The following is a 24623-nucleotide window of genomic DNA, read 5'->3' as shown; positions in this document are numbered from 1 at the left end:
CCTACATTTCACTTTGTTAAATATGCATGTAAAAAATGAACTGCTGCAATACTTGAGGTATATATGTTTCTGGTGGTATTTTTTGTAGTAGAATGAAGGATCACTGACATTTAAGTCAAAGTTTAAAACTAGTTAGATACTAGTAAGAAGAAAAGGAGAAACTCTCACTAATTAATAAGAAATAATATTTTCTACCCTGTCAGTGGTTTATTTTAATACAACAGAAATTAATTTGTGTTAACCCCAAACTCTGTAACAACCTGTACTGTTTCACACACTAATTCAAAGCTTTCATGTGTTAGTGATTTGGTATCTCATCCATTCCAAAGTCATTTCTTTGAAAGGAAGCTTCTACCACAGCTTCCTCAAATCCTATGCTACAGGAACAAAAGTGCATTTTCAGCCTACAACTGATGGGTGGTTTAAAAAAGCCAAAGCACCATACATGTGAGAGTGACTGAAACCATGACAGTGAGTTAAAAACTACAAGGCTACGATCTGCTGCAGTTCAGCATGTAACCTGGATCAGGACAGTAGAAGAGCTTGTTTACTTTAGTGTGATAAAGGCTAGGAAGAATATTGTTATTTACTTTCAGGAAAGGCCCCAAATCAAAATTAACTGATAAAGTGAGCACAAGAACAAATAACTATTACAATATTTCCGTTAGAGACCTGAATATTTTGAACCATCAGACTAAGGAAGTTCTGGAATGCACATATAATAAAGTGAGAGCAAAAAAATATATAACCAGTTATAAGGAGCAATTCCATCTGTTTCTGAAGAGAATATTTTTTATATGTCTGTCTGCAAGAGCAAGGAAATGGCTTAGTCACATTGGGCCACCATTTTAATACTTTCCTCTCTATAACAAGGGTACCCCCAGAAGATCCATAAACCAGGCAGAAATAACAGACTTTTTCTAAAATACTTTGAACCATTACACTATGGACATTTATTAGCTTTTGCTTTTATTTGAAACAAAGACTATATTTGAAACTATATTTTGGAACTATATTTGAATCAACTCACAGAATAAAATAAATATATTTACACATTATATATCTTGGTTCAAATACAATGTTAATAGAAAAGAATAATGTTATATACAGTTAAAAGAAAACTGCTTATGGAGAGGTACTTCTACGTGAAGTCTTGTTAATAAGAAAGCTTACATTGCTGGAGATGCACTACTTGTCCACCTACTGTAGCGAGGTGTACCTTCATGCAGCAGCAAGACAAAAAAGAAAGCAGACATTAAAAATCACTGGATAAGGACAGAATTTATTAATTTGCTGTATACATTGGAAGTAGTTGGTATCCGTAAGACTAAAGTTTCTAATGTTTGGTCACTCTTAGCAATCAAAAACTGTCATTCACCTGTATTATAACAATCACTATGCAGATGAAAATAAAAGAAACAAAACCTTTGATTTCAGAGTTAAGGTTTCTAAAGGCTGGAGCGAGAAAACATTTACCCATAACAGTTTTGACTTTACCACTACTAAATGCTTCCAGGCATGGATTAGGCAGAGCTTGCATTGTACACTACTGAAGTCTCAGTGTTCAGATTGTATGACATTTAAATTCTATTGTAGGTCCTTGACATCTTCAGACCTATTAAAATTCAGTTTTCCCAGATATGAATTTCCTGAACATTGCTGTTAATCAAAAACATTTCAAAATCATATTCACATAACCCAGAGCCAAAAAGCTAAAGCTACTATCATCTCGATGCAAGTCTTTTAAAATTACTTTGATTAACAGCAATGCTCATGAAATTCAGTTGACAGAAAATTGTGCTTAATAGCTTTCCTTAGTTTAAATGGTGTCCTAGCATAGAACGACTTATAATAATATGCTTATAATCTATTAAAGGCTGCATACTTTATATTCAGAAAAAGGAAATTGTGTAATAGTATGTGAACAAAAGAAATCAGTAATATGAGACCTGCCTGCTGTGAACCTGGGGAAACAAAATATGATCAGTTGGAGATTTTAAAATCCTGCCTAATGCTGTTGTATATTACCTTTAATAGTGAAAAAAATGATTGCAAGAGACTTACTGAAGTAGAGATATGGATTTTTTTAAAGCCACTAATAAATATTTAAAATAAAAAAGTACTTTGAAAAGCTTTATTTCATTGCATAGTTTCTCAATAAAAGTCTTAATGCTAAGGACAAACTTGCTTTTTATGTAAATACTTGTACACTGATTGAAAAATAAATTTGTAAATACAATAAGGAGAATGACATTACATGGCATTATAAGCTTGTATTACAGTCATACATCTCAATGTGGGGCATGATGAAATCATAATATAGGCAAGAACAATTGCAGTTACAGTCTCATTACATCTTTTACCAAGTTAACAGGGAAAATTGCTCAAAGACCCAGCGGACTTATTTCCTATCTGTTCGGCCTGTGCTCCACACACCACATTGTACTCCTGAAGCTATGTCTATGCTGATAGATATTCTTCAGCCAACACTTACGCACCAACCTTACCACCAACGCAAATTATTTCTTACATTATGAGTCATGACTTGCTTTTGCTAGAAGATATTCTGGGGACATGCCCCAGAGAGTAGCACGATATGCTGATTTTGGATGCAACTATACAGCACTCCTGTAAGCCTGAATATTTTCAGCAGTCCAGCCTCAGTCTGGAAGTGCCGTCCATCTTCCACGAATTATACTGACTGCACCATCATGCATGTGCCAATGAAACCTTATGTATTTAGAGCGTGGTCACATAAAATGGGCTTTGCGAGGAGATTGATGTATGCCCCCATCACCCCTGTATGCTCTAGCTAAATAAAGTCAAAGCCTTGAAAAGTTAGTCTGGAGGTATCCATGATGGATTCCCTTGCCTATACCAAAGTATTAACCATCCATAAATTATTAACCACCCATTGGCACGTTGCTGAAGAGGTAAACAGCAAAACAGTTTTCAGATATGAACGACTTCTTCTGAGGTAAACCAGGCAATAATGGCTTATGTTTCAGCTGGCTGAGATTTACTTCTAAGACAGACTCTTAATTTTGAAAGGCTGAATACAACCACAGCTGGCAGCCATTTTGAGGACCTCTGTTTTCAAGTTCAGGACAAGATGGAGGCTTCAGAGGCACCTAGCTTCACCTCTAACAGGGACAGCTATATTGGATGTTGGCATCCAGGTGCTGCCATCCAGATGTTGGTCAAAGTATCTGGGGAGCTGCAGGGCTCCTCCCTGAGGTAAGGCCGGGGCTGCCCCGTGCTGGACACGGCGAGTTGCAGCCGGCTCCCAGGGCCCCGCCGCAGGGCAGGACCAGGCCCAGCAGCCCCTTGTGCTGTTTGTTGCCTCCCTGAAGGGACCACATGGAACCTTACCTTGACCCGTGACCTTTCGTGGTCCTGTTCTTCCTATTTTCCACCCCTGTCCTGCTGGGACAGCTAGGGCAGCGAACAAGCAGCTGGCTGAGGGTTTGGCTGCCACCCAAGGCCAACCCACCACAATAGCTTAGAGATGAGAGGACTCTGTTTGTCTTCTAGCATTCCCTATTTGAATTTCCCAATTAGAAAGGGAAAGAGAGAAAGAGAGAGAAAGAGAGAGAGACAGACAGAAAGAGGAAGGAAGGAAGGGAGGCAGGAAGGAAGGAAGGAAGGAAGGAAAGAAGGAAGGAGAGACCCCTTCAATTTTCAAATTGTGATTCCACACTCTTGACTTTTTACTGTCAGAAAGGACAACACAAAAATCGTTTTCTTATTTTCTTCTCAGGCAGGAAATGAGGGTCTCATTTCCCGCACTGCCCTCTTCCCCACTCCCCTCACATTCCTATTAGAGCTTAAGGTACAGGACACATGTGAGCCATGACTTTTTTTCGGGCACCTATCTTTCCTTAATGTAATTTATACAGCACAAAGCTGGCCCCCTGAAACCCATTCCCAGCCCTTGGCATTGGCATTAGAAGACAGAACATCACAACACCTAATTCTCTTTCTTAAAAGCCTGCCTTACCACCCAGAAGCAGAATTTGGATGTAATAAGAAAGACTGCTATAGCTAGAAGGTCCATGCCTATCACGTAACATGACTCATAAAAAATGGGATATCTCCTTGCTGGATAGTATAATGGAAAATACTTTGAATATATTTTATTGTCACTTTTTATTAGTTTCATATTTTTTTCAACAATTTCAGTGACTGACAAGGGTAGGATTGGAGAATGTCCCCAACATGTTAAAGGAGTGCTATGTGTTGTTACGACTTATTTCAGTTATACCCTGCAGCCCCAGCACCTAAAAAGTGTTAGCTGTACTGAGATGATCTTTGTTTGATAAGTAATTTCTTACACCTCAATATTTCATGCTCACAACTTGACTAATCCAAAGCAGAAAAGAATTGATAAGGCATGGAAAAGTGTTACTGAAATTTCGAAGACTAAATAAAAAATAAAAATGTGCATTTAATTGGTACTGCTGTTCAAGTGTTTTATTAAGAAGTGTGAAATGCAAGGAATAAACACTAATCAATACTTCAATTTAAGATGAGATTCACTAAGTTTTCAGAAACACCAAATATATATTTTTTGTCATTTCACAGGCAAGAAGAGAATATGTCAGAACTAAGTGAGACTAGGATAGAGGATTTATAGAAACTAAATTTCAAAGCTAATCAATTATAAACTGTGAGCAAACTAATTTGTGAAGAAACGAACTGTGCTGGACCAGCTCCCTTTTACCTGACCCTACAGCAAAGCCTTTCAAAATTCTTTTAATCCCTTGCCTACCTACATCTTCTCAAAGACTACTTCAAGCTCCTGTTGATCAGTCCATTCGATCTTTTTCCTGTTTTTCCAAATGTACCTTGCATTTGTGTTGAGATGGGACCACTTTCTCTTTTTAACACACTCTCACCTCTAATATGGCAATGACTTTCATTACAAGAAATGCAACTTTAAGTTACTGGGATTTAAATGAAAGTCTTGAGTGCCTGTCAAGATGAAAAGAGGACAAAACTGCGCATCAAACTACTGACAAAATTCATCCAAGCTTTTCATGTGAGGGAAGAAGCTTCTGAGGGTGTCTGATGGCTAATTCAGACTTAGGGGTTTAGCCTCCTCCCTATTTCAGTCTGCATTACAATTGATCTTCTGTGTCTTGTTCTCATATGCATATTTCCATAAATCACGGTATATTGTGGAGTTCTTAGGAAACTGCAAAACAGAAACTTCCAAATTGGAAACCTACTTTATGGTCTCTATTGATTCTTACAGCTCATGGTTTGAATCATCCTTAAAAACCTAAATGGGTAAGTCTCTTAATTAAAGGATAAATAATTTGGTATGACTGTACTATTAATAAATATAAATTAATCTTATTTATGTTGGGATTAGGGGTGTAAAAAGATAAATCTTGATCCTATCTATATGGATGAGGCACAACCAGTGACAATGGGCTTTCAGGTAGTGGATGGAAATGTTATGCAAGTTAGGTATTTATGGGATTCCTCCCAATGTACAACTAGAATAAACATCACCTTTTTCTCTTCTTCAGAACAGGAAACGATTGGGAAATTATAATGATCTACGATAAAATATGGCAGTTAACATATTTGGACTATTTTACATTTCTGAAATGTGGTTTTATTACTTGGCTTTTTACTTTGTACACAAGCATATTGTAGCTTGCCTTTTTAGAGTTAATAGAGTAAAAAATGATGACTATAAATAGGTGGTTTGTGACAAAATACATAGAGTTCTGTAGTCTCAAGTTATACTCAGTTCAGCTGAAGTTAATTTGTGTAGATCCCACATACTAAACTGATGTCTTTGAGCAGGAGATGCATTTAGTCTCCAAAATATTCTGCGTAGTATCTACGTATAGATGAATACTGCTTTCAAGGTACACTTTGATAAAGAATTTAAGGAATATGCATAAAGACTGCTGCCATCAAAGGAAAGCTACAGGCAGCTGCAGTGGGTAATGATAAGTAACATGCTGATGAAAATAACCAAAATGGAAAAGAAACACACAAATTGTGGCTTTCTTTTACCAATTGTTGTGCCTCCTCCTCCCCCCCCCAAACTACAAAAATCAACAGTAGGGAGCCTCATTCTTCTGAAAAATAAAAACTCAACAAATCCAAGCAACAAAGCAACAAGTCCTAAAGAATGGAACGATATTGATGAGATTCCATGCACTGCAGTTCTAAATCATGTTGTTGCTTCTGTCAAGTATTTACTATTTTAGAATAAATATTCTAGAAAAACTATGTAACTATGTCTAGTACATAAATTGCCTTTAGAATTTAACACTAAACTCTAAGTTCATCCACTTAGCCACTTTTTATGCTCTATTTCTGATAGTAAAGGTTTACAAAGACCCTAAGTATTCTAATAACTGCTAAAAACTATACCATTTGCATACCCTTATTTTAGCCCAAATTTCAATTTCCAGGTTTATATCAGCAATCAGAGTATTGGTAGGTTGAAATACTGAAGGTAAATCACAAGTATTTTGTAATGTCAGGTCAAACTGATGGGAAAAAAGGTCTTTCATCACCTGTTGCACTTCTCCGTCATCCACTATTATCCCAAAGATTGCAAGAGTAGCTTTTGGCTCCCAGGCTCTTCACTTTACAGGACAGAAGCCAAGACCTGATTGTGAAGTTTGACCCGTGTACACTTAGCAACCAAGACTGCTTTCATGAACACACTGGAGATAGGATGAAGCTGAATCATCTTAGTCCACGTGACTTTCATTGTTCAATAGTAATTATTATTATTATGGTTCCTTCTTTTCTCTGTCAAAATGCTGCAGAAAATGTAATAGTCAAAAGCATGCTATCAAGGAGACTGAAACTGTGTAGCAGGAAATAGTACATTTTTAAGAAGAGCCTCACACAAAACTAAATATTATGAAATAAATACACAGAAAAGTGATTCATCTTTTGCTCCTTCTTCAAGGTTGTATATAAACTCCTTTCACAATTCTCTCTCTCTTTGTATGAAGCTAATTAATGCTGTGTGTTTTCACTTAATAATTTCCTCCCTTTGGGATGGACTGTAACTTGGCCTTGTTCATGTATGGAGGGAGGTGGGATATAAAAAAAAAATCCGCTTGCACATGATCCAGCCATAGGTGTGTTTGATGTACTTTGCAAGTGCAACAAAGCACTTCGAAAATAACTAGGATTTCAACAGAATCTAAATAAGGAATTACTCTGTAAAGATGGCTTTTACTCATTTGTCTCAGTATCACTGAATTATGATCTGAAACAAATTCTAGACAGTGTCATAGGTAATTAATCCAGTCTAGGCAAATTCAAAACGCTGTTTTTAACATCATTAATGGTATGCATTTTTCACTTGATAAACATATTTAATGTCCTATATTCTAACAATTACACTTTCCTATGTAAAAATTTGAATTTCAAGAAATTTAAGACATAAAACATTTCTGGTTTGCCAGAAGCCTCTCTCTCATTTAGAAAATCTTCATGTAGACAGAGTGGCAAAAAAAAAAAAAAAAAAAAAAAAAAAAGAGAGAGAGAGAGAAACTGAAAAAATAATCCCTTTACACTCACTGAGAAATCAAAGCAGAAAGCTGCAAGACCTCCTAAGACACTGAAAAAAAATAATAAAAAAAATTTACAAATAGACTTGGTATTGCTTTGTCTGTTCTGACTTACAAAGCAGCCTTGCAACTGTGTCTAGCTCAAAAGGTGATATTAAAAACAAAAGGTTAGAGATCATCATGGTATATTAATTATGCAAAAGAAGCCAAACTGAATTTAATCAGAAACAGCAGACTCCAAACAGTAAAAATCTCTTTTTTTGACAGAGATGGTTAAGAAAACATTTATGGTAATGCCAGAGCATCTGCTGATTACAGTCAAAGCTGCAGGATGCCAACATTAAATCAGTGAACCATCTTGACAGCTTCTCGGTACTCAAGTCACATTCTAATAATAATTTGCTGTGAAATTTACCCAAATCTGAAAATTAGCCAGAAAATGTTTACAAAGAATATATGTAAGAGTCAATAAAGCAGATACAAAATTGATTTGCATCTGAAAAAACATATCTAATATAGATGTTCAGCACTCAGACATTTCAGTTTATATTTGTATTGATAAAACTCTATAAAAGACTACACATTTTAAGAACAAAATATAATTTTATCATCAATTTCCTATCGATTGTGACCTATCACTTTTTTTGTTTAGAATGTTAGTAGGCTTGTTTGTTTAATATAAACCCAGATTATCCATTTGAAGAAGGTCTGCACCATTTAAAATCAATTTTTAATTCCTGACACCTGAGGATTCTACACAGAACAATATACTTCATTGTAAAGCTTTAATTGATGCATCTATGTGCTGCGGTGGGTGATTACTTGAATAATAAGTATCAGAGACGTGTGATCTGGTTGCTAAGCAAATGCAAGTAAGAGAAAAAGCCCAAGAAACTACGTAACAATGAATCAAGGTGTGATGACAGGATAATTATTCTACGAACTGTCACATTGAAGGACTCGCAGAACACTGACCTGCACACAACCACATATCAGAAAATTGCCTGAGGGGTAATTAAAATAATAATATACAAGTTCACTCAGTCAGAAAGAGAAAAATACATGCTTAACTTACTTCTCTGTAGTGTGCACGGTCAAATGCTTTCTCATATTAAATGTAAATGCTTGAACAGTGAAAATTCAGAGGACAACAGATTACAGCAAAGACCACTGAAGTTTATCTGAATTAGCATTAATGGTTTCCTTTCCTCAGTTACTTTGAGCATTTAACTAAATATTTTTCATGCTATGACACATTAAATCATAAAACCTGTGAACTGACTTTCTGAAGGAAGTCAGAAAAAAATGTAATCCTTTCAAAACACGTTTAAGATTGTAACATCATGTGTTAAAAAGAATTACTGTTGTGGTGCATTGACCCTGGCCAAGAGCCAAACAAAAACCCAGCCTCTTGGTTATTCCCCTCTCCCTTGGGATGAGAAGAAAATAGAAGGAAAGTGAGAAGGCTAGTATAGATCAAGATAACAAGAGTTTAATACAGGTAGCAACACTTGCTTGGGAAGACAAACGCCATAACCACGAATGTTCCCTCTTTCCTCCTCCTTTCCTCGAGTTTTTCCTGATGAGAATGACTTTTTATGTATAGAGCATCTCTTTATTCAGCTTGGGTCAACTGCCCCAGCTATGTCCCCTGCCAACCTCTTGCCTACTTGCTGTGTGCAAGGCTACTCGCCTGCTTTCTTTGGGGGTGGTAAAGAGAAAGCCTTGAGGCTATTCAGCAACAGCCAAAACATTGGTGTGTTATCAACAGCGTTCTGTTGGGAACACAAAGCACAGCACCATATGGGTTGCCAGGATGAAAGTTAATTCCAGCCCAGCCAAACCCAGTACAACTGTTGATACTGTAACAGATCTGTACTTACTTGGTTGCCATTGTATATCTAAATTTGATGAAAGCCTTTTACATGCCAGTTTTAAGACTTTTAAGACTTTCAGGATAGATGTTCACAGTTCTGGTATTTTCTTAACACATTTCCATGTCTGTCTCTTCAGCTTTTGTTCGGTTGTTTGGTGTATCAGTTTATATTGGCATACAGCCCTCAACAAGTCTATACTTCAGCTCCAAGTACATAACCCATGACCACTCCCCAGCAATGCATTCTGCATATCCTTCTGAAATGCAAATGTGCAGAAACTTGAAGCACCTTAAAGTAGCCATCGGCAGTCTTAATAACTAAACAATCTTTGCACTGTCTGTGCTCTTCATTCTGCTTTTTGGGTGTGCTTTGACAAATGTCTGTAACCACTGAAAAGTTACCACTTTGCAATTATAGTGATTATACACATCTATTTAGTGTAGACAAGAACTACAAAACAAGCTGGCTCTGGCAGCAAGCTCATCTTTGATGGAAACCACTTGATTGCTCAGGAGAATAAATTCAGAAATTTCCTCACTTCCCTCCTGCCCTGCCATTATTCCTTTTTTTTTTTTCCCCACTAAATTTTCATGTAGATCATGATATCCATAGATTACCCTCATGTCATATATAACCACTGCATTTCTAAATGAGGAAATTCTTTTTCTCCCATCGTATTCTAAAGAAAAGCTAAAAACGCCTCTTAGCAAACACACTGCATGTAATAATTGAAATTGTCATAATGACATTTTTTTCTAGAATGAATATGTTCTGTAAACACATTGCCAGCTCATCAATTAAGTTACTCAGTCATGCTAAATATGTTAGAGTTATATTTCCAAATCTTTCCTTGAATCCTCATTTTAGCACTCATTTCAAAAGGGTAATGTTATACTCAAATAGCTTTAAATGCTACGAAGGAAAACAAATGCTACTGAAAAACAACCCAATGTTCAGTAGCTGTCTAGGTAAAATCTATTAAAATGCAAAGTTTGAGCACATATTTGCTCATTTCAAAGTAACATCCTATAGAACAAATGTAATTTTTAGTTTTGCATAGTAAGATAACACCATGCACAAATCTAGGTTCTCAACATCAGCCAGCACCATTGAAGAATAACAATTCAGCAGACTCTGAAGACATTTGTAAAAATTTTGGCTAGATATTTATATATTACATCCTAACCGAGGAATACTATGGGGGTAAGGGAGAATACCCCACTACTCTGAGTAATACTCCTCTACCTCTAAGAATTCAGCAAGTATAAGCTGCAAGTTGTCTGATGTCTTCAGCTGAAAATGTTTGCTGCTTCTGAGCGTATCAATGACATAGAGTTTTTCCACAACTCAAGACAGTTTCAATAAGCTAAAGTGTATGTTTCATATTTAAATCTTCTATCATCTAAGAGTATACACCTTAGAACAAAAGTTCAATTACATGTGTGTAGGTGCACTGCAACTACAGAAACAAAACCAGCTCTTTTGTTCAGTATTGTATAAAATTATTTGAAACAATGGAGCATGCTTAGTCCTCTGTGTCCTTGTGCCTCGTCAAAGGCCGGTGACCCCCATGTGAGACTCACTGGACTAAAGGAATTTGTGCTGGTTGCCTCAGGCTCCCTTCACAGTCAATGAGGAGAAACAAGCACTTCTGAAGTGTGCTTCATTTCACCTTAATGTAGATATCTGAAACAGGTAAAGAGAGTTTACGGCAGCTAACTCAAATGTGAGCGCCTGCTCTCCAGGCATCTAACAGTAACAGAGTCACCAGATACTATTTTTAAGGGTTACAATTTGTGTGTCTGAAAAGTTCCAACTTTTGGCTGCATAAAAGTCTGCATAAAAGGTGGACTGTCTAGCCTGTGCAGTGACGGCAGGTTGTAGAGACTCTATGTCCTACTGTCAGTGATTTTAGGGCCATATAGAACATTATGGGCATCAATCCCACCAACTGTTTAACACAAGCTATAGAATTTCACAAAGTTTCTTCTTGATGCATACAGAATAGAACTGAAATAAATTGTACTATATTTGCTACAGAGAATAGTTTGGATGTGAACAATGGAACTCTGCTTTGTATATATTATACTGACAAGAACTGCAGATATGAAAGTAGTCATTATTAAGTATGCCACTCAGCCATTAGTTAACACATATTTATCCTTCTCTTAAAATCCTTTCTGTTCTCCACCTTTTCTCTAAATAGGCATATTTAGAGAATATCTTACAGTTATTAAGGTTATATCTTACAGTTATTTAGGTTCCTCTGCCTTACAGATTTGTGATACTTTTGTGTAGCTTCACAAGTTTCTGACAAGCTTGAAACATATTCAGGACTTAAAAATCAGCCTATAACATAAATGACTTCTGTACTGGTATATGGGATCCTACCCCTCACATGAAACTCGTCACTGCTTTAAACTGAAGTTGACTTAGATTTATTCCTGCCATGCAAAATTTATAAATTCCAGTGTTGTACATTTGAATTTAAGAATCTCATAGCCAGTGTTTGCTTTTAGTTTTTAGGGATGGAGATAGAAATATGACGCTTTGTATGGCAAGGCAACTCTGATTTTTAGATATTGCTCAGTCCTATGTATTTGAATTTGTGTTACTTAAGATTACAAGATTAGTAGATGAAAGAAATAAAAGAAAAATGACTTAAGACCCATGAGAGTTTTTACAACACTCCTTCTCATAAACAAACAAATAAATAAATAAATCCTATAACAGTGCTTCTGTATGTAGCAAGTTAAAAAAAAAATCAAAAATAGTATGCAGTGATAAAAACTATAGCAGCACCTGTTATTCAACAGTACTTTAATTCATATAGTCTCATTGCCATTCAAAATACACAGTAAACAAAATGCTTTCATTGGATCTTATCATCATATTTTATGCATATATTAAATAACATTTGCCTCTCACTTGTAAACATAATAAATATGTTAAATTTGAATTATTCCATAAAACATAAAGCTAACGCATTAGCAAAGAAATGCATCTAAGTTCCAACATGGGAAAACCTATAAGAACAATAATAATAGTAGTAGTAAAACAGCTATTTTTCGTATGAAATAAATATATGAAGCTACCTAGACTTCCATTTTTGTTCATCTCTGGACATATACCTTGTTCACTTTTCACTAGTGTTGAATAAACTTCCATATTATATTCCATTTAATATTCAGAAACAAATCTGAGTTACCTCTGTCCATCAGAATTAAAATAAAAATGTAATTTCCCTTATCAGATTACACACAGCTCCATATTATTCCAAAAAGGTAGGAATGACCGTGCTACAGAAAAGAGATCCCGCTGAAATACATTTCAAATTTTTGAAATATCTTTTTTATAGGCAAACACATAAGCCATTTGTAGGTGGCTGACGTTGTTTAGTGCTCTACAAGCTATACAATTTTCAAGTGCAACACAAAGCGTGGGATGTTGTCTACAGATCCTATGCACCCTCTAGTGCTGTACTCCACTGTAATAAAATGGTTGTAGGATATTGTAGCCTCTGTGCAGAATCATTATGCCTGACTCTACAGGACAATAATGGCAAAGAGATTGCACTGTCAAGGGACTAGTCAAGGGAAAAAGGCAATCTTCAGATTGCCTTACAATTAAAAGCACATACTTTAGATATCTATTGCCTTCTTGTGATTAAAGAGATAGCCCAGCTTAGATTAGTTTTAAAAAGATGGTTACAACAGGCAAATCAGATTCCACGAACTTTGATGCCTACATCAGACCATGACATTTTTTTACCTGCTTTACAGGTCTTGGAACCTGCATGGTTTGGAAACTTAAAAAATGATAGGTTTTGTTTTTTGTTTGTTTGTTTTTAAAACAGAAGTGTTGCAAGTCAGAGAAGTGAGCTGAAGAAGTTAAAAAGAGTACATGGCAGACAGACAGCACTGAGCTTAGAGTTATGGATAGCTGGCTGGCTGTCGAGGAGACACTTCCCAGCCAGCGAGACCGGTACATCTTGGACTAAGAGAAATGTCTTCACCTGCCAGGGGAAGACATTTCTGCTATTATCAAAGGTAAATTAATTCTTGGCTACTTTAAGGATGACGTGAACACAATTAAGAAAAGATTGTGCTGGCGTTAGTGCAGTAATAACAGACTAGTTTCAACTGCAATCCAATGGGGTGTTAATGAGAGCATGTTACATTCTAACCCTGGGATCTTCACCAGTGCTTGTTTCAACCGACTGTTTTCATTTGTAGTTTCACTTGATTTGAAACTGTTTAAGACTTTTTCTTTTTTAACACAGATCAGTAAGATAGTTAAATAAAATGAAAAAAAAAAGTGAGATAAAGTTAATAATTAAATATAATTATATAGAGCATTGACTACATACAAATAGACATTAGATGGCATAGTATTTTGGAAGAATTACCGTAAATGTTATCATGGATAATAGGATTTTGGAAGATCACCTGATTGCCTGTCATGAAAGGAAGGATAGGGAAATGCAAAATATCCAAATTTATGATTACAGAAATCCAGCGCTCAGAACAGCATTTAAGTTTTGTTCAGTCTTGCTTGACTGACAGAGATGAAATCCAATAGGAAGGTAAAACACAGAAGGATGCTGGGACCAGTTTAAGAAAGCACCCAATCACCTGTATCTCCTAGGTTAGAAAAAGCATTGTAGAAAAGAGTAATGAAGAAATGACATGATTATGATGCTGTTGTATATTTTAAAACGGACGGTTCATATTGCTTCTCATTAAGCCTAATTAAATGTCCTTTAACATTACCAAAGATGAGAGTTTTTTTAATAAGGTTGAAATAATATAAATCCAGATATAGCATCAGTTCAGTTTTTCATTCTCAAAAATATAAGTACAGTTTCTTGATATATTTATTACAATATAAATAAAATGTCAAAAAATGCTATTACAGGGTAAAACAGAATGTTCATTAATGTGAAATCACCATTTCTGAAACTGTGATTTCACTGAAATGTAAATATTTGAAGGTTAGAAACTATAATTACAAATGGGTTATCATAGAAAATACACTCACTAGGTGGAAAAAGCCATTAACTTTCTTTGACAAAATTTAATTTTTTATTAGTTGCTGAAGTCTTCATGTAAGATGTTTCTCATTGAACAATTGTCATCATATTTCAAAAAATAACCATGAAATACAACAGCTGATTGAAGATAAACTCACACTTCATCTTCACGATTTGAAGGAAATTGTACTTTTGTCTTTGTAACTATTTACTTCACTAACAGGTTTTACTCCCACAAATAGGAAATATTACATTTGTCGTCATTTGAAAATTAGGTCTTCAATGTTTAATATCCTGTATTTGATAATTTGGAACTCAAATATGTACAACAGTACATATTTTACATACATACAAATATTACTTTTTTTTTTTTTCCTACACAGAAACGCTCGGTTATAGCAGGACTCATCACAATTCATCAGCAGCCAGTTTTCTAACAGAAGAAATCACGTAGTAGGAGAGAGAATATCCTTATCTAAGACTATAAGGAATACTCTAATAGACAGAAGCAATTAAAAAGATATGCACTAGTACACCTTCTACAAACAGGCATTTGGAAACGTCTAGTGTCCAGTGTTCTAGTATAGTTAAAGACATTAGGTACTTTCTTGTGGAATATAACCCTCCAGAGAAATACAAAATACACCCCACTGTGGATGTTACTGCATATGAAGGATCATCAAGTCTTTAACGATCAACTATTACCACTGGCCATAAATCAGTTTATTGCAATTATCAGTGTCCTAACTAATGAGTTCCAATTTGGAAAAAAATGGTATTCTTTTCATTCTCACTGTTTTTATTGCTTTTAAGCAGTGGTAAGAAAAAATAATTTCCCAAAGTAAGCAAAACCATTCATAACTGCTTTCCTTCTTTCCCCCTCCCCAAAAAAGTAATAAATAAATAAATGCTCATTAATAAATATTATATATAATATATATAAACATATTTTATATAAAAATATTATATATCTATATATCTACATTTTAGCTGATTTCAGTTAAAAGAAATACCAAACAGTATTAACGGTACATTACTATAATAAGAAATTCAGGGCAGTATAAAAACCTGTCACTTGATGCAATTACAGTTTCACAACAGGAGGAATAATTTCTTGTAGAGTGACATGTTCCCTTATGTCACAGCTATTCTTCTTTTACAAAAGCTGTTACTTTGATGGGGAGGACAAATGCCTGCCATATATTACTATGCAGTCCATTACAATGGATTCATTCATATTTATAATACAATCTGTGATGTTGATGCAATCACTTTAGACTTCACTGTTATTTCAAACAAATCCATAACTGAGAAAAAGGCAGGCTGTTGACAGGAGTTAATGTGGGTTTTACTCTGTTTACAATTGCTTTCTAATCTACTAAATGGCTGTGAAAATTGATGCACTGTTAGAAGTGCTTTTGTACACTACTACAGATAAAGGGCTGTTATACTGCAGTAATCTCCGCAATGCTAAATTGAATTTTCGACAGTATTTTTTTGTTTTTCCAATTTGAATGTGACAAGGTAGGCTACTCAATTTATGCTAAGTTTAATTCCATCAATTCAAAACATTTTCTTCCATCTTTATTAATTGAGATGCCTATTACTGCTAGAAGAAAAAAGTCAGCGATAAAGCTTGTAATATCAGAATGTGTATTTTAGAGAAATCTGTTGGTGGACAAAGGATGGGCTGCAGTTAGTGAATTCTGCAATCAAATCTGTGATCTGTTGAAGCTAGCCAAGTGAATCCTCAGCAGGTACACAGCTTGCAGAACTGCCCAGCTTGTCATGAAGGTAAACAGAGTCTGCCTAAACATGACGAAACAAAACTTGGAACTGATTAGATGACTTGCCAATAAATAGTTTTATGGGACATGGAAGGATAGTTTTTTTGTTTTTTGTTTTTAATTTGTATGACCAATGAAATCTCATTCATAAAGTAGTCCAAACTTTAGCTTACCACCCTAAAAAAGAAGGCGATCAGGCCTTTTAAACTTTAGATTTACCCAATACAGAAGATGCAAAGAAATACCAAGGCTGTTGCCAATATGGAACTACAGAAGACTTTGGTACTGTCTCTGTAGAATAGTTGCCCTAATAAAACTCCTGATGCAATTTGCTGAAATGTTTGGTGTCTCATTAAAACCTTAACCTGAGGAATTTATGACAAAAACATCTTTTTATGTTAATCAAGGAGTTGCTAATCTTCTATATGAAAATATTACTAAACATTAATGAACAAAATTTTTAGATGGCTTCTGATGAAAATAAATCCTTCATAATCAAGACATCTGCATGTCTAGTAACTTTCAAATTTGCTTATGTGTTTTAATTCTACTAGATTTAATAAAGAGGCATAAATCTCTCAGACAACAAAGTAATTTAGGTTGGAGGACACCTCTCGAGGTCATCTGGTTCAAACCTAACTTCAAGGTGTGATACAGCTGTTAAGTCAGATCATAAATTTTTTCAAAAAATAGGCAGCAGTTAGATATAACGATTCAAACCCCATAATTCAACTTTGGTGACATTTAATCACAACAGCTGAATTCAGGAGTCAAATATACTAGGAAAAACACCTGTGCATTTCACACAGGACAGTAATACCAATTACTGACTATGAAGAGTAGTAAGTAAAACTCACTCAAACAGTCAATCAACTAAGAAACACAAATGTGTAGTAACCATGCTACATGAACAATAAAGTTCACAGAGCATTTTATTTCTTTTCCTTTACTCCCCTCTCACCCCCCTTTCTATATGACATCGTATTTCTTTCCTGAATTCTCACTTTTTTTTTCCTCTCCATTTTCAAAAGAAAATAGCCTTAAGAGCTAAATTCTGTAACTCTTTACTGACTCAAGTGAAGGAGAACTATTAAAGTGCCATTAAATATGTTTTATGGGTTCTGAAAAATAAAGAACAAGTGAAAGCTTGGCATGTAAAGACTGAATAGTTCTAGAGGATGACAGATTTGTAAGATTTGTAAGATTTGTAAGAAGGTACTTCTGGATTTGCTCCAATATATAGTGGGAATAATCATTACTTATAAGCTATCACTGACCAACCATATTATTTGAGATAGTAACTCAGATTAAATTTAGCCTTTGTTGGCCTAGAGATAGTGACACCTCCTTTCACAAAGTCACAAAGTTGAGAAAGTTGGTATAAGAAGTGTCCCATTTGTTTATTATTTACCAGACAGCACTTCAAAATATGGCTGAAAGAGGTATTTCTAAATATGCCTGAATGCCCAGAATGGGAAAAGACCAACCTTTGAGGTTATATTGAAAAAATGTTACTAAAACAGTTAAGAAACTATATTTCCTTATTTTTGCTAGAAAATATTTTAATGCACTATGAACACCAAACTTAAATGAAAACACTCAAAAAATATGTCTATATGAATATTACAATGTTTTGTAATACCAAGTCTTTGCTTTTTAAAAACGTATAAATAGGAAAGTGTATAAAGATTCGTTTACTAAAAATGCTGCAAGAATCATAGCGAGTACAATGTAAGAAAAAGAAAAAAAACATTTAGCAATAACTTTGCCATAGGCTTAAATATATTAAATTATCAGTCTAAAAAGTGCCTTTAAATATTTAATGATTCAAGTTGTATTAATATTTTTTCTAATGAAGGTAAGAATCTTAGCTGTTTATTCTGTAGACAATATATTTCATAACTGCTTACATGTATACTTTCTTACTATTTACACCTAAATTCCTCTTGTTCTGTGAACACAGAATTGTAGAATCACCATTTGGGTTGGAAAGGACCTTTAAGATCACCAAGTCCAACGATCAAAAATCAACCTACCAAATCCCATCACTAAACCACGCGTCCCTTAGTGCCATGCCCACGTATCTCTTGTATACCTACGAGGATGGGGACTCCACTGCTTCCCTGGGCAGCCCATTCCAGTGCTTGACCACCCTCTCCATGAAGAAAATCTTCCTCATATCCAACCTAAACCTCCCCTGGTGCAACTTGAGACCATTATCACTGAGTTCTTAATTTTCTCACTATCGTCAGTATTTGACTAGATGCAACAATTTAATTATCATACAGTAAGTTTTTCTACCATTTTCCAAAACTTTTTGTGCTTCTTAATGTCTTCAACTGTCAACTCTGATTTCTCCAACCTTACTAAAGTGTCCAGCTGTCAGTTTATTTTCACCAGCCAGCTAATCCCTTTTTGTCTCTTGTCCTTACTCTCTATCCATTTCTACCCCCCTTTCTGGTCAAATTCTCCAGTTCTGTTGTTTGCTCCCTGATCAAGAGTTCCAGTCTGCCACAACCCTAGAACTCAGAAGTTTCCTCCTACAGGTAAGTATTAGTTCAGTTTCTTTCTGTATATTGTTTGGATTCCCTTTTAGTATGGGGAGAGCAGAGGAGAAAAGGCATGCCCAAGGGGTGGGGCATCAACCTCAGGTAGAAGTCCATAGAAAAGTTCATCTAAAACAATCTAGTTTAGCAAAGACATAAGCAATTGAAAACTACAGTGAAAAGCACCAGACAAATTAAAAATTGGCACACAGGGTCCTGCTTAATATATTTTTCCTGTCTACAATGAAAGCTATTCACCTTTTAAAATGGTGAATATATAAGACAACAGTTTGGAGCTTGCAGTTCTGAAAGGGAACAGAAACATAGAAAAAAAATGTCAGAATTGTTCAGTTAAGCTCTATCTATTGCCAGATTTAAATCAGACCAAATCTTGCTGAAAGAACACAGAAACAGGTCCCACTGATTTGCTGCTTAGACATGATTAGGCACTGTAGCATGATGAACACCAAGGTTTGTTCCCACATGGTAGGACTGGCTGGAAAACAACAGATTAAAAGTGGAATCTCCAGATTGTTGACAAGGATGCTCTTATAAGCCAAAGCATAAAATCTTAATTATGCTCTCTTAATTAAGCTTAATTTCAATGATGAAGGTTCTCTGCACACAACTGTATTTCAAAAAAAGCTTCTATTGCAGTAAATGGAATTTTCTAAACAGAAAGCATTTTCACAAAAAAAGCGTAGTCATTCCTAACACACAGTATATTAATTTCTGTGTGCTGTATAGCATTCATTTTTATTGTCATATAACTCTAGTAAAACTTCCCCACTGGACACTGAACAAGCCATATCATCCTAACTGCACCTATAAGCTTTAAAATTTTTTTGACATTGATTAGACTACTGGCACAACCGTGGGCAAAAGCCTTGTTTCCCCCTACATCATGGAAATAGGATGATACAACACAGTTGTCATCACCAATTTCACAGCAGATTCACATTCTAAGATTATTATATACATCAGTAGAATTAAATTTGTCTTTGTTATCTCACAGCAAGAAGCCACAGAGCAGGGCTCCTGTTCCTTTTATCCTCCAGTTTCTATAACTTATGGTGGCCACAGAAACATGGAGGTCTCTAAAGCAGGCTTTAGCATTTTATGCTTATGGTGGTAAGTGATCCTCGTATGATAAAAAAAAAACCTTCTACCTTCACCCCACCCATGCTTCCTTTTTCTTTTCTTCTTAAACAAGACTATAGCAATTCAATTAAGAAACTGTACATGTATGCTGACTAATGTACTTAACGCCATACAAGGAGGTATGGGGATTTAGACTACAAAATCTAAGTTAGGCTGTATTCATTCATAGCAATTGTTCATAAATGAAGCAGAAGAGGTTTTCATTGCATTTTATTGCTCTAAAGGAAATAAGAAACATTGTCTGATTGTAACCAGATCTAGTAGCTTAAAAACAACCATCTCACTGGTATACAATAGACTATCTTGCAGCTGGCTCTTATCTTCTCCAAAATGGATAACTGCAACTATTCCATAACCTTTCTATATGGATTTGTTGTTGTTGTTGTTTGTTTGTTTTTAACTGAGTTTATGTATTTGAAATTTTAAGTGTTTAATCTCAGTTTTACTTAGAATACATTGACCACATAGCCCTTTTGGCTATACAGCTTTCACAGCTCTTCAGACAACAAACAAGAAATGACATAACTGTGTTGTACACGGGGATTTTATTTACACTGTCTGATAATTCCCAACACTGATCTGGATTGTGCTGGATAAAGGTGCTTTCACTGTACTGATGAAGACACTTATTTCTGCAGCTGTGAACTGTTTTCAGTTCACTTCTGGACTTTAAGTGTGTGTTTGTAGTATAAGCAATTGAACGGGTGGCACATCTCACTTACATACAGTTGCTTGCTGGAAGAAACAGTATTTCTGGAGTGTCTGACTCCAGTCCAGGGTGTACTTCACCAGCAACAGTATGCTCAGATCTTGGTACTTCATGAGGCATGAAACTTTGTTCTTAGTCCTTTATTAATTTGATTTTTTTTTCTGCACTGCTGCATTTTTGTGTTTTTATGCTTATGTGCACTTCTAGGATGCAGTAGTAAGGATCAACTACACCTCAAAATCTCTTATAAACAAACGCTCATATATAATATTTATACTTGCAGACATATATGGCAGACTGAACTTAAAGGGCCTGACAGAAAAAGAATTTGTATTAATACATCATAGATACCATTACTCCACATAACTCCACACTGTTATGGAAAGACACTTTAGCACTTTTAAACACTCTATTAGCTCAAAATTTTTACAAGTATCTTACATTTTATATACAGTCTTATTTGGACAATACAGAACAATACAGTATTATTCTTACACACAAGAAACATACGTTAATGTAACTATAAGGAAGTAAAAGACAGATCTCAGTACTTGAACAATGCAGTTGTACGATTACCAATGTGATGACTTAGTAAAGCTATGAACAAAAGATGAAATACATATAATTATTTTTCAGAAATGTATGGCACTAGAACAGTTTTGGAGCACCAACTGCTTTATGATGTGCAACTCAGTCCAAGCTAATGTGAATATCACACCCTTCAGTTATTTCAAGAATCATGTTTTTTTCCCCTACAACTAAAGTTGAAATCAGATTTCTAACTTTGAACTGTTCTGCTTATAAGCACAACTTGAAAACACTCAAACACAGTCACAGACATGGTAAATTCTAACCCGGTAGGTCACATTTTTCCAGTAAGCACAGTGACCACGCAAGTCTCAGTTACAACATACGCTAACATTTTGGAAGACATATGGCAGAAAAGCAGAAATTAAGTAACAATAACATCCTGCACAACCTAAAGAAAAAGAGATGAAGGATAATAACGATACGTTTTTAAAGATGGCACACATTTTGGATAGGAGGCATAATAAAAGTGGTAACAACTATAGACAGGAGCTAAAGACTGAAAACTATATGGGATGTAAGGATTAGCTGGTCATTTAATGCATCATAATTTGCAGCATGATTCTGGAAGGCTGGATTTGTAACCTGTAGAAATTAAAATTATTTATTAATTAAAACTATGTATTTTGAATAATGTGTATATAACAAGGGATTTCCTTGTCTGAAGCAGAATTTGCACATAATTAACAAAAATAGCCACATACAAATAGAAAGAAGTTTGACAAGGTATTTCACAAATACACCTACTTGTGTATCATGGAGATAGAACAATATTATAAATAAACTGTAGTTGCCAAGACATTTTTGAATTTTCAGTTAACCTCTTGACAATAAAATGGCCTTATCTTGAACAGCAGTTTCCTATGACTGCAAGATCCCCCTTTATTTAGGAGAAGAAGAGTTGGAAATATGGCAGTTAGGCCATTTGATCCTTCTTTTATTCTTTCTCCCACATAAGCAAGCTCCAGATTTTCTGTCTCTCCATACTGAAATCAAACTGAAACATTAATGAGGTTTTTCTTTAGGCACTCGCACGAACATACCAGAGTTAAGAAACAAGTTTGTCGTCCAAATGGCATTAAGACAGTTGCATGTCTGTTGCTGTAACTATTGATAACAAGTAAGTTTCCAAAGTATCCTGTAATAGGCAACAGATACGGAGATTTGCTTGCACTAAAATGAACACTTTATCTTACTTGACCCTTTGATATGTTACAGATAAGAATTAATGGCAGAATATGAAACTACAGATGGGTGTAGATAATCATGTCCCATCCTTCTTAAGTCCGTACAGATGCATTCTCCTAGAAAAGAGATGTAACAGTTCTAGCAAATTGATTATCTCATATAATCAATCAGACCGGACCCTAATCTTAGTGTTGCTGCAATCTACTGTAAGTGCAAATACCCTGCAAGGACTATCTGGTTTTCATGCCACTTAAGATGCTCTTGCTGTGTTTTGTAGCCAAAACCTTTCACAGTTCTGTGAAAACGAGACTAGAGAAACTGAGCTTGATAGCTTAGCTTTGACAGCTGAATCTGTTTCACCTTTTAATGAAATGCGTTTTCTGAAAACATAAAGGAAATGCTAATATATGTAATTAAGAACACGGTGAGTAAGATCTCAGTATGTAATATTTTAAATGTTTAAAATTAATGATATTTACAGTTTCAGCACTAATATCAGGAAAAACTACTTTGCACACAATGCTGTCTCAAAACTAAAATTGTATCTCTGAATGCCTCCATCAGCATCTGGGCTCCTCAGGAGAATATTTCATACAAGCCAACTCAGTTTCTTAAAGTATTCTTTATTTTTGTTTCATTTTTTTTAAAATAAAATATCATATGAAACTTGTCTTGAAATGTATAAAACTTATCATTTAGCTTCTGTGACAATTTTCTTTTTTTCCTGTGTATCTTGCTTGTACAAAAGAGAAAAAGAAATTAAATATAGCTTTTATAATTTCTATTTCTTGTAATCGTTTCTTAAAGATATGAAAATGGAAAGAAAATCAATCACAAATGTCAGTACTGTTTCTTTTAGATATACATTTGTAATATTACAGAAGCTGTAGTTTAGAAGCATATAATTTAAGTCCAGATTGCCTGATTTACATTACTGATTCCCTGATCTAGCTTAGTTGAATTTAAATAGAGGTGCTTGAAGTCAGGAGGGACTTATGTATTTCACAGATTTCACAGATTTTTCTAGGTTGGAAGAGACCTCAAGATCATCGAGTCCAACCTCCGACCTAACACTAAGTACTCCACTAAACCATATCCCCAAGCTCTACATCTAAACGTCTTTTAAAGACCTCCAGGGATGGTGACTCCACCACCTCCCTGGGCAGCCCGTTCCAATGCTTAATAACCCTTTCGGTAAAGAAGTACTTCCTAACATCCAACCTAAAACTCCCCTGTCGCAACTTTAGCCCATTCCCCCTCGTCCTGTCACCAGGCACGTGGGAGAATAGACCAACCCCCACCTCTCTACAGCCTCCTTTCAGGTAACTGTAGAGAGCGATGAGGTCGCCCCTGAGCCTCCTCTTCTCCAGGCTGAACAAGCCCAGCTCCCTCAGCCGCTCCTCGTAAGACTTGTTCTCCAGACCCCTCACCAGCTTGGTCGCCCTTCTCTGGACTCGCTCGAGCACGTCCATGTCCTTCCTGTAGCGAGGGGCCCAAAACTGAACACAGTACTCGAGGTGCGGCCTCACCAGAGCCGAGTACAGGGGCACAATCACTTCCCTCGACCTGCTGGCCACACTGCTTCTTATACAGGCCAGGATGCCGTTGGCCTTCTTGGCCACCTGGGCACACTGCTGGCTCATATTCAGCCGACTATCCACCAATACTCCCAGGTCCTTCTCGGCCAGGCAGCTTTCCAGCCACTCATCTCCCAGCCTGTAGCTCTGCTTGGGGTTGTTGCAGCCCAGGTGCAGGACCCGGCACTTGGCCTTGTTGAACTTCATGCAGTTGACCTCAGCCCATCGCTCCAGCCTATGCAGATCCTCCTGCAGAGCCTTCCTGCCCTCGAGCAGATCGACACACGCACTTAGCTTGGTGTCATCTGCAAACTTACTGAGGGTGCACTGGACGCCGTCATCCAGATCATCGATAAAGATATTAAAGAGGACCGGCCCCAGTACCGAGCCCTGGGGGACTCCACTAGTGACCGGCCTCCAGCCAGATTTGACTCCATTCACCACAACTCTCTGGGCCCGGCCATCCAGCCAGTTTCTAACCCAGCGAAGCGTACGCCAGTCCAAGCCCCGAGCAGCCAGTTTCTCGAGGAGAATGTTGTGGGGAACGGTGTCAAAAGCCTTACTGAGGTCAAGGTAGACCACGTCCACAGCCTTTCCCT

At 36.1% G+C, this 24623-nt stretch overlaps 1 protein-coding gene across 3 annotated transcripts in view; it reads right to left on the bottom strand.

Moving 5' to 3' along the window:
• The window catches only part of DIAPH3 (diaphanous related formin 3), a 247857-nt gene that overhangs the window by 5748 nt on the left and 217486 nt on the right, over positions 1-24623 (bottom strand). The window contains exon 28 of one of the 3 annotated variants that reach the window (XM_083849166.1): positions 1174-1219. The exons of the other annotated variants lie outside the window; for them this stretch is intronic. Within the exon in view, the coding sequence (XP_083705292.1) occupies positions 1174-1219 (46 nt within the window). The remainder of the gene's footprint in view (positions 1-1173; positions 1220-24623) is intronic. 3 annotated transcript variants of the gene reach the window in all.

This window comes from Anser anser (assembly GCF_964211835.1).
Source record: "Anser anser genome assembly, chromosome: 1".
NCBI lineage: Eukaryota > Metazoa > Chordata > Aves > Anseriformes > Anatidae > Anser > Anser anser.
The sequence above is the reverse complement of the archived record's forward strand: the minus strand, read 5'-3'. Positions and strand labels throughout refer to the sequence as shown.